The sequence below is a fragment of the Scardinius erythrophthalmus genome, assembly GCF_964197995.2.
Source record: "Scardinius erythrophthalmus genome assembly, chromosome: 9".
NCBI classification, from domain to species: Eukaryota; Metazoa; Chordata; class Actinopteri; order Cypriniformes; family Leuciscidae; genus Scardinius; species Scardinius erythrophthalmus.
In genome coordinates, this window is record NC_138229.1 from 2759692 (window position 1) to 2770821 (window position 11130).

At 35.4% G+C, this 11130-nt stretch overlaps 1 protein-coding gene across 3 annotated transcripts in view; it reads left to right on the top strand.

Annotated features, from left to right (window-relative positions):
• The window catches only part of arhgap45a (Rho GTPase activating protein 45a), a 48301-nt gene that overhangs the window by 9696 nt on the left and 27475 nt on the right, over positions 1-11130 (top strand). For all 3 annotated transcript variants that reach the window (XR_014030805.1, XM_081374792.1, XM_081374791.1), the window contains exons 3-5: positions 6383-6529; positions 8910-8994; positions 10178-10250. Coding sequence is in view for 2 of the 3 variants with exons in the window: in XM_081374792.1 (XP_081230918.1) it covers positions 6383-6529; positions 8910-8994; positions 10178-10250 (305 nt within the window). In the remaining variant the exon portion in view is untranslated. The remainder of the gene's footprint in view (positions 1-6382; positions 6530-8909; positions 8995-10177; positions 10251-11130) is intronic.

Consider the following 11130-nt stretch of genomic DNA (forward strand, 5'->3'; position numbering starts at 1 on the left):
GCTATTGGTTCAATGCAAATGAACAAGCGCGCCGTTATTTGTTGCGTAGTGACGAGTGTGTTCAAGTAAGCCAGATATGAGCAGATTCTGCACAATACATTGTATGTAATATAAATTGGCTCGTGATTTTATAGCGTTACCCGCCACTGTTGATTTTTACACACATTTAATGCACATTTAATACTTATATTTATTACACACATTTAATAATGAGTGTTAATTTCAAACTCTGAAAAGAGTGTTTGACGGGCTAAACCCTACAGAGGGAAGGCCTGAACCCTCCTGCTTCTCACCGCATGTGGTGATGTGGTGTTATAGTGGGGCTTTTGATATTCCTCCTTTAGTCTTCGCTTGCAGTCACTCACTCCTTGAAATGTGACACTGAAGGTGCACAAAGGACTATTGGCAAACTGAGGTGTTTGAGCTGCTCTTATGGTAAACATGCAAACTGGCATCAAAAAAAGTAGTTCACACAACTGTACTGTTGATTTAAAATGCTAAATTTGGTATTGCATTGTGGGTGTAAATGAATAGACTCGGAGTAGGGGCTGAAACCCAGTGCACAGGACAATAGAGACACCACAATAAACATATTCATGATTCTGAAGCTGAAAATACTGAATTATTGTAGATGAATATGCACTCTTTCACTGACTAGATATATTTAATGTTAGCCACTTTTTACTGGTAACATACGACATTTGGCATACAGGAGCCACAAATATTCCCACATTGCATTATTATACATTATATTCAACATTATATAGTAGTTTAATGTAGTACTGACACTAAAACTCTGAAAACTTAAATTTTTTCTCACACAGTAATTTTTATTTGGGGTGAACTATACACAATACATATTGTCACTATCCACGATACATGTTGCATTTTTGTATTGCGATATATTGTGACATAATGATTTCCCTCGCGTGTGTGGTAAACTGAACGCAGTGCACCTTGGCTGACTTTACCCAACGCAGAGATCAGGAGAGAGATGTGTCACGACTGCTCTATGAAGAACAGAAGTCGGTCGCGTCTCCTCAGACCTCGTGGACTTCCTTAAAGCGTTGCTATATTCATCAGCTCTACTTCCTGTTTACATCTACCCTGCGTGTAGAGTTGCAATAGTAATGTTTCCAATGTCATCTCCAGGCACATCTTTCTTTCAGCCATTTGGTGTTAGCGTAACCAAGGATTCCCAAACTTTCTTGCCAGCTGGACTTCTCTGACCTAAAATAATTTCTCTGAAAATTAGTATTTCAGAATAATAGTTATTATTGTTAACTAAAAAATGTTATGGTTATTGTAATTTTACCTAGGCTAAATGAACACTTACTATACTAAAAGTTGAAGCAATAAAATTACTAACTATAAAAATTTAATAAAAACTGAAAATTAAACATTAACATTTTGAAAATGTAAAGATAAAAGCTAATAACAACTATAATAGTGCATAAATAATACTAAATAACACCTAAACATTTGCATGTTCATGGTTCACTGATGTTGGTTAATGGTCACATGACATGCAGCTAAACAAATAGAATTTTTACTTTTTTTTATTATTTTTTTATTTTATTTTATTATTATTGATGTATTTTAAATGTACATTTTTATGATTTCGTTTTCACTTTTCATCAACTCAAGAACCCCCGTTTGGGGAACCCTGGCATAAAAAAATAGGTAACACTTTCCTTAAAGCCTTTATGTATAAATACATTATTAATGCATTTATAAGACCTTTATGTATAAATACATTATTAATGCATTTATAAAGCCTTTATGTATACATTCATTATTAATGCAATCATAATGTATGTTAAAATGCATAACTGAAATTGGTTGTTTGCCATGTTTTTTTTAACTTTCTAAAGGTGTAACAACAACCCTCTACGGACACACTGAAGCTCGAGTCGCCATTGGCTAGTGCATTTTTTATTTTACCTTTTACACGGAATGCAAGAACAATGCAAATTAATAAATTCTACCTAAATATAATATAACATAGGCTATACATTTCAAGCACTATTGAAGTCAAGTAAATAGTCTGTAATAAGATAAGAACAAATAATTAAAAGCAATAGCACAAATAAACACAATAGAACAAAAATGCAAATTAAATAAACAGTACTTTTCAGGTTTTACAGGTATATCTAACAGTACTTGGATACAGATTAGGTAGATTATGTACAGAAATTGAATAAAGTAGCCTAATCAAACATAAAATAACAATGCAAAGTCTTCACTGTAGAAATTCAATATAGATTAATCCTCATTTATTTATTTATTTTATTTATTTTTATTTTATTTTATTTCAGGTTTATTTAACAGGGACAATGCACACTAATAATACATAATTAAATGTACAGAGTGCCAGAATTAGCCCAAAGGCTATTTTACATCTGCTGTCCCTGGACAGATCTTAAAGTTACAAAAGTAATTCAGTCAAGTGATTTTTTTGCAGTGAGTCTGTTGTGTGATTAACATTAAAAACACAGGCTGCAGGAATATTAGGCTACTGTCACTTTAAGACATAATGCACTGATCCAATATATTGTTACACATGCGTTTTCCTTCTCCACTGAAGACATAACCATCTATGTTTACTAGGATACTCGCTAAGATGGACATTTTGACATCATTTTGTGTGAAATTGTCCGTTCAAGCGCAAGAAGTCGGAGAGCTTAATTCAGTATTCACGTGCTGTCAGACGCAGCTTTCTGGGCGCGTGCTTCGGATGTGCCGTTTGCGCAGACAGAACTTCTCACACAGCGCACGTGAGTTATCTTGAAATGATATCTGCGCTAAACTTATTATTTGCGTCTAACTCGATTACAGGCGACTGTAGTCGTACAGTTTACTAGCCATTGGCTAATTAAAGACATTTTTTAGTTGCCACTCGTGAAATTTGTACGCATATGCGAGTGATGTACTTGCATTGTAGAGGAACAGTGAATAGATAAGTATTAGAACTGAGGTTACAATTATTCATGAGATCATACAATGCATTATAAGATGCATTACAAGGCATTATTAATGCATGAAAGATACTTTTATAATGCATTATATATAAAGGCTTTAAAGGGTTAGTTCACACAAAAATGAAAATTCTGTCATTTATTCTTCTCCCCCTAATGTCGTTCCAAACCTGTAAGACCTTCGTTCATCTTCAGAACACAAATAAAGATATTCTTGATGAAATCCGGGAGCTTTCCAGACCCCTCCATTGGCAGCAACGTCATTGCCACTTTCAAGGCCCAGAAAGGTAGTAAAGACATCGTTAAAGTATTGTTATGAAGCCTTAATGTTATGAAGTGTCAAGAATACTTTTTATGTGCAAAAAAAAACAAAAATAATGAAATTTTTCGGGGTTTTTTGCTCACAAAAATATTTTTGTCGCTTCATAACATTAAGGTTGAGCCACTGTAGTCGTATTTTAATGATGTCTTTACTACCTTTCTGGGCCTTGAAAGTGGCAATGGCGTTGCTGCCTAATGGAGGTCCGGAAAGCTCTCGGATTTCATCAAGAATATCTTTATTTGTGTTCTGAAGGTGAACGAAGGTCTTACAGGTTTGAATTTTCATTTTTGGGTGAACTAACCCTTTAAAGTAAAGTGTTACCAATAATCTCACCATCAACTCTGATTTTGGTAGCACTTTATTTTGCAGTCTTATTTCCCATGTACATACTATGTACTACTTATCACAGTAATTACAAAAGCTGGGTAATAACTAGGTACTAACCCTGAACCTACACCTAAACCTAACCTTAACCCATGTAGTTACTTTATATTACATGTACTGTAAAATAATATTCAACCCTGACTTTTCCTAAGTACCTGAGATGAAGCTGATATGACATGAAGCATAATAGAGAACTCAATTAAATCTATTGAGCAATGAAAGAGCAACCGCTGAGCAATAACTTCTTCCTCTGGGAAGTCACGTAGCGTCGTCATGTTTGTCTTCAAACACAGTTGTCGTTTCCTCAGCAGTGGAGCTGCTCTCAGCCACAAAAGGCGATTCATTCACAGCCACAGCCACAGAACGACTGCAGGTCTGTACAGGCCTTCCACGTTTCTTCTTACAGAAACCAGCAGTCAGCGCTGAAATGAGAGGCGGGGCTGTTATTGGGCAGATGGCAGGATTTTTTTATATCTGTCATCATATCATGTGTGACGGTGGGGCTGCACAATATATCGAAATATCGCAAATGTATATATCGCGATATGCATATAGCAACGGCTTGCAATATTAAAATATTAAAATAACACTTCTTACGCTACAGTAAAACACTGATGTTCACTTTCAGAAGCTGTAGGGATGTTTTCTTGTCTCAAAAAGAATGTGAAACACGAATGTAGGTTATATAAGTTTAAAGATAATTTAAGTTTATTTTACACATTATCGTATCGCATATCGAATATTGCATTATTTAAAGGGTTAGTTCACCCAAAAATGAAAATTCTGTCAGTAATTACTCTCCCTCATGTTGTTCAACCCAGTAAGAGTTTCGTTCATCTTCAGAACACAAATTAAGATATTATTGATGAAATTTTTTGAACACCTTAACTTGCTGACCCAGAAAATGTATTAAAGACATTGTTAATATAGTCCAAGTGACTCCAGTGGCTCAGTCTTAAGTTTATAAAGCGACGAGAATACTTTTTGTGCGCAAAAACAAACAAAAATAAAGACTTTATTCCACTTTTCATTTCCTTCTCTCTGGACCTCGAGTCTTTTCACGTAGTGTTTTTGCGTAGCGTGTCTGTGTTGCACGTCACCACGTAGGCTCACTATTGGGCGACTCTGGTCATGTGTGATGCGTGGTGATGTGCAACACAGACGCGCTACGCAAAAACACTACATGAAAAGACTCGAGGTCCAGAGAGAAGGAAATGAAAAGTAATAATAATAATACATTTTATTTATTTGGTGCCTTTCTGGACACTCAAGGTCGCCTAGGTGACTTTGTAAAAGTGAAATAAAGTCGTTATTTTTGTTTGTTTTTGCGCACAAAAAGTATTCTCGTCGTTTTATAAACTTAAGATTGAGCCACTGGAGTCACTTGGACTATATTAACAATGTCTTTAATACATTTTCTGGGGCAGCAAGTTATAATGTCTTAGAAGCCTATGGAGGAGTGAGACAACTCTCAGATTTCATCAAAAATATCTTAATTTGTGTTCCGAAGATGAACGAAAGTCTTACGGTGTTGAACAACATGAGGGTGAGTAATTACTGACAGAATTTTCATTTTTGGGTGATCTAACCCTTTAATGAGTTATCGCATATCGCATTTTCTTCAGTATCGTGCAGTCCTGAAGGGGTGGACAGTGAAGAAATGAAGAAACCTTGCTCAGGTCTGCACACGTCATGCATGCATCAACATGCACAGAAAAACATTCCCCTCACTTTCTCCTGTGAAACATCAGTGACTTGAATCTCTATTACTATTGCTTTTGAAACCAGCCAGAGCGCTCTGGCATCGGGACAGGGAGTTTTGCATGTGCAAACGCCACACAAATTGTCTGAGTTACACACGTGTGTAGGAGTCAGCGCTGCATCAAAGAGGAACGACTGTTTGAAATGTTACGCTCTTGTGTTGTGTTGTGTGTTTTTTTGCATTTTTAAGAACACCCACACTCTGAACATGCATTTAGGCATGGAGACACACACACACACACACAAGGACTTTTGTCGTGCACAACAACAGCTTTCATTGTCCTTCTGTAAAGGATACAGTTCCACAGCCAAACTCCTGCTTTTTTTCCCCTCAAACGTTCACGACTGCTGATTTCGATTTACGATGGAGTTGCTACAAGTTCTGTGATGTTAAAACAAAACATTTGCTAATGGTTTGATATCAAAAAGTGAAACAAAAGTCATTGCTCTGAACATTTGAATCTGTTGAACCTTGATTCATGAATTCTTGTTGAACCCACAAATCATGAGTTGACCGTAATATGTAGTATCAGAGCATGTGTGCGGCTGTAAGTTCCCTCTTGTGGTATTGAGTGGGGTTGTTCAGGCACAGAGAAGTGCATTGTGGGAATGGGTGGGTAGGAAGTGGACAAATAACTGACATGTTTTGGTGAAAATGTGAGGCAGAACAACAGTTGATCTACTTCCTAACATGTGGCAATGCAGCCCCATTGTGTGTTTGTGTGATTTACAGTGTCTACAAATATTGTTTGGATACTAAATACACATTTAAAAGTATCAGAACGCAGTGCTTTAGATTAAAAACATACAAAAAAAGTGAGTGTCGTTTATTTAAAACATACTTTTAAAGTGTCCAAATGCCTCTTGATTTCAGCCTAAAACGTGTGCGTGTTGATGAAAGCAAATGTTTTCTCATGGATGTTATCTGTGTCTGCAGTGAAAGAGGAGCCGTGCAGCCGGCCGGCGGTGCACGAGTGTTTAGGGGAGGTTCTGCGTGTGTTGCGGCAGGTAATCAGCACGTACCCTCTGCTGAACACCGTGGAAACACTCACTGCAGCAGGAACTCTTATCTCCAAGGTCAAAGGTCAGTACAACTGTAAAGTTTGCTTTACTTTTATTAAACCTCTTCAAATGATAAAAGTACATCATTTTTAATAAACAACCACAATAGAAAAAAATTAAATAAATATACAGTACCAGTCAAAAGTTTGGAAACATTACTATTTTTAATGTTTTGGAAAGAAGTCTCTTATGCTCATCAAGCCTGCAGTAAAAAACAAAAAAACAAAAAAAAACAGTAATATTATGAAATATTATTACAATTTAAAACAATGGTTCTCTTTTTTAATATATTTTAAAATGTCATTTATTTTTGTGATGCAAAGCTGAATTTTCATCAGCAAGTACTCCAGTCTTTGGTGTCTTATGATCCTTCAGAAATCATTCTAATATGATGATTTGATACTCAGTTATTATCAATGATGGAAACAGTTGTGCTGTTTAATATATTTTTTTGGAATACTTTTTTCAGGATTCATTGATGAGTAAAACGTTAACAGCATTTATTCATAAAAACAGCATTTATTCAAAATAAAAACATTTCTAACAATGTAAATCGTTACCATCACCTTTTATCAATTTAACGCATCCTTGTTGAATTAAAGTACTAATTTCTTTTTTTTTTTTAATAGTTATTGTTCCCAAACTTTTGAACGGTAGTGTATATTGTTACAAAAGATTTCTATTCTAAATAAATACAGTTCTTTTTAACTTTTTATTCATCAAATAATCCTGAAAAAAGTATCTCAGGTTATAAAAAAAATATTAAGCAGCACAACAGTTTCCAACATTGATCATAAATCATCATATTAGAATGATTTCTGAAGGATCATAAGACACCAAAGACTGGAGCACTTGCTGATGAAGCTTTGCATCACAAAAATAAATTACATTTTAAAGTATATTAAAAAAGAGAACCATTATTTTATTAATATTTAATTTCATAATATTATTTCATAATATTACTGTTTTTTTTAACTGCAGGCTTGATGAGCATAAGAGACTTCTTTCAAAAACATTAAAAATAGTAACGTTTCCAAACTTTTGACTGGTACTGTATATATACAGGGTTCCCACGGGTCCTTGAGATCCTTGAAAGTTTGTGAATCTGAAGAAGAAAAAAATCAAGACCCTGGAAAGTTTTTCCAAATAAACACACATAGATACTTAAAAAGTGCTTGAATTAATTTGTGCAAGGAAAAAATTCCATATTTTTAATTTCGCTAATGTGTAATTTCGCCCACACTTCATGGCCTATGCACACTAGTTTGCTTGATTTACATTAGCTACGCGCATGTATGCGTTACGTTAAAGGAGTAGTTCACTTTAAAATGAAAGTTATATGGGGATATATAGGGAGCTATACAGTTGGTTACGGGACATTACACAACTTTTTATTTATTTTTAACGCCTCCACATTGCACTTTTCTCACTTCAAAAAATGGATTTTAAAGGCCTCCACTCTAATTTAATGTGAAATATAGCATTTATAAAAAAAAAAAAAAAAAAAAAAATATATATATATATATATATATATATATATATATACACTGTATATTAGTTCTAATGGAAAAAATAGCTCATAATTTTTTTATAAATATTGCATAGTATCATAAAATCCCTTCAAAATTCTAAATAACAATCATTAAATATTATTGAACAAAAATATATTACATTGGTTTTCCTGAAAAAAAAAAGAAGAAGAAGTTACATTTCAAAGTTCGGTCACTTTTGACAGCATCAGAGCCAAGTGTGACCCCTAAATGAAGAGGACCAGAGGGTTAAGTCCTTGAATTTGAGGGTATTGGACCTGGAAAGTCCCTGAAAGGTCCTTGAATTTGAGGTTCATGAAGTTTGAAGGCATAATCAATATATTTCAAATTACTTGAAAGTAACTCCTTTGAAGTTTCATTGAATTTGTTGTAATTTGCATATATATATATATATATATATATATATATATATATATATATATATAAGCAAACTATAACAAATTCAATGAAACTTCAAAGGAGGGTTAATCAATATATATTTCAAGTAATTTAGAGAGTTTTAAGGCACAAGTCGAACTATCATGTTAAACTCAACCCATGTCATTCCTCTCACTCTCACCCAAAACCTGATTGCAAACACATCAACATGTTGAATAACATGCATGAAGCAAATAATTCAGCACTAACATGAGCAAACCCACATTATACCAAAACAGCAGTTTCCACACAACATCTAATCAACATCTATTAGCATCTAATCACTGTAAGAAGAAACACACAGACACATGACTAACTGAAATACAGGTGTTCCCATGTTTTTCCTCTAAATGTGATGTCACTTCCAGTTTTATTTGTTATCAAAGCAGAAGCTCGAGATGTGACAGTGAAGTTGTTCTCTTCTCTGTTTGCCAGGGTTCAGTTATGAAGGCACGACTGACGCTCAGAAGAAAGACTTTGAGAAGGCCATTGAGACCATCGCTGTGGCCTTCAGCAGCAAGTAAGACCCGGCGCTCTGCTTTCACAGATTACCCGCTCGCTTTCTTTATTATACATATATTATTATATTAAAAATGAATAAAAAAGATATATTACTTATCTGTAATTTCATCAAACATTTTTTTTAAATATATTTTAAATATTATATTTAGATATATATTTATATCTCTGTGTGTATATATATATATATATATATTTCCCTAAAGGCCACTTATAATGTTGGTAAAGTTTAATTAAATATAATTTAATATATATTAGAGATATAATATATATATATTAAATATATTATATAGTAATATATTTAAAAGTAATAATACATTAGATATAATACATGTTATGTAAATTCCCTTAAAAAATTATATTTATAATTTATTTTTTATATTACATATATTATATAATAATATTTTTTAAAAGTAATAATATATTAGATACAATAAATGTTATGTAAATTCCAATTTAAATAATACAAAAAAATATATATATAATTCCCTACAGACAATGTATAAATGTTATTGTTTTTTGTTCTTTCAAGACCATTTTCCACCTTTTCTCTAAAATTCCTATGAATATTTTTGTGTCTGTGATGAATTTCTTTAGTTGCTTTGGATAAAAGCATCTGCTAAATCCATAAATGTAATGTAATTGTAGAATGAAACTCATTTTTCACCGCTGTGCCTTTAAGACCGTCTGTATGCAAATGGCCTCTGGTCACGTGATCATCTGACTCTTCATAACCCCTCATAACACTGTCTTGCACAACCAAATGAAGATTTAATCTTAGAATGATTGATGTAAAAACAGAGAAGAAGATATTACCTCTTTATACATCAGTTGTTTTTATCTAAAGATGAAATGGAGGAAATAGAAAGTGTTTAGTTTTTTCCTCGAGCTCCATTAATCTCACGTGTCTCCTCGGGAGTTTTAGAGAGATCTCTACAGTGTCTCAAATCATGCTCAGATTTTCCAATATATGTATTTACATATTTCACAAACGCAATCAAAACTCAGAGATCTCAATATGAATACTCCACATTCACTTTATAGCTCCATACTCTGACTAGATGATAAATATTGACTCATTTGTGTCTTTTTTCTCTACACAAAGAAACATCAGAGTTGATTATTGAGAACTCCAGTGAGTTTATAACAGAGCATCACTCGTCTGATCTGTGTTTCTCTCTCAGTGTTTCAGAGTTACTGATGGGAGAGATCGACAGCACTACTCTTCTGTCCCTGCCGCCCACAGAGAAGAGCAGGGTGAGTGTGTGTGTGTGTGTGTGTGTGTGTGTGTGTGTGTGTGTGTGTGAGCAAGGAGAGATCGACAGCACTACTCTTCTGTCCCTGCCGCCCACAGAGAAGAGCAGGGTGAGTGTGTGTGTGTGTGTGTGTGTGTGTGTGTGTGTGTGTGAGCAAGGAGAGATCGACAGCACTACTCTTCTGTCCCTGCCGCCCACAGAGAAGAGCAGGGTGAGTGTGTGTGTGTGTGTGTGTGTGTGTGTGTGAGCAAGGAGAGATCGACAGCACTACTCTTCTGTCCCTGCCGCCCACAGAGAAGAGCAGGGTGAGTGTGTGTGTGTGTGTGTGTGTGTGTGTGTGTGTGTGTGAGCAAGGAGAGATCGACAGCACTACTCTTCTGTCCCTGCCGCCCACAGAGAAGAGCAGGGTGAGTGTGTGTGTGTGTGTGTGTGTGTGTGTGTGAGCAAGGAGAGATCGACAGCACTACTCTTCTGTCCCTGCCGCCCACAGAGAAGAGCAGGGTGAGTGTGTGTGTGTGTGTGTGTGTGTGTGTGTGTGTGTGTGTGAGCAAGGAGAGATCGACAGCACTACTCTTCTGTCCCAGCCGCCCACAGAGAAGAGCAGGGTGAGTGTGTGTGTGTGTGTGTGTGTGTGTGTGTGTGTGTGTGTGTGTGTGTGTGTGTGTGTGTGAGCAAGGAGAGATCGACAGCACTACTCTTCTGTCCCAGCCGCCCACAGAGAAGAGCAGGGTGAGTGAGTGTGTGTGTGTGTGTGTGTGTGTGTGTGAGCAAGGAGAGATCGACAGCACTACTCTTCTGTCCCTGCCGCCCACAGAGAAGAGCAGGGTGAGTGTGTGTGTGTGTGTGTGTGTGTGTGTGTGTGTGTGTGTGTGTGTGTGTGT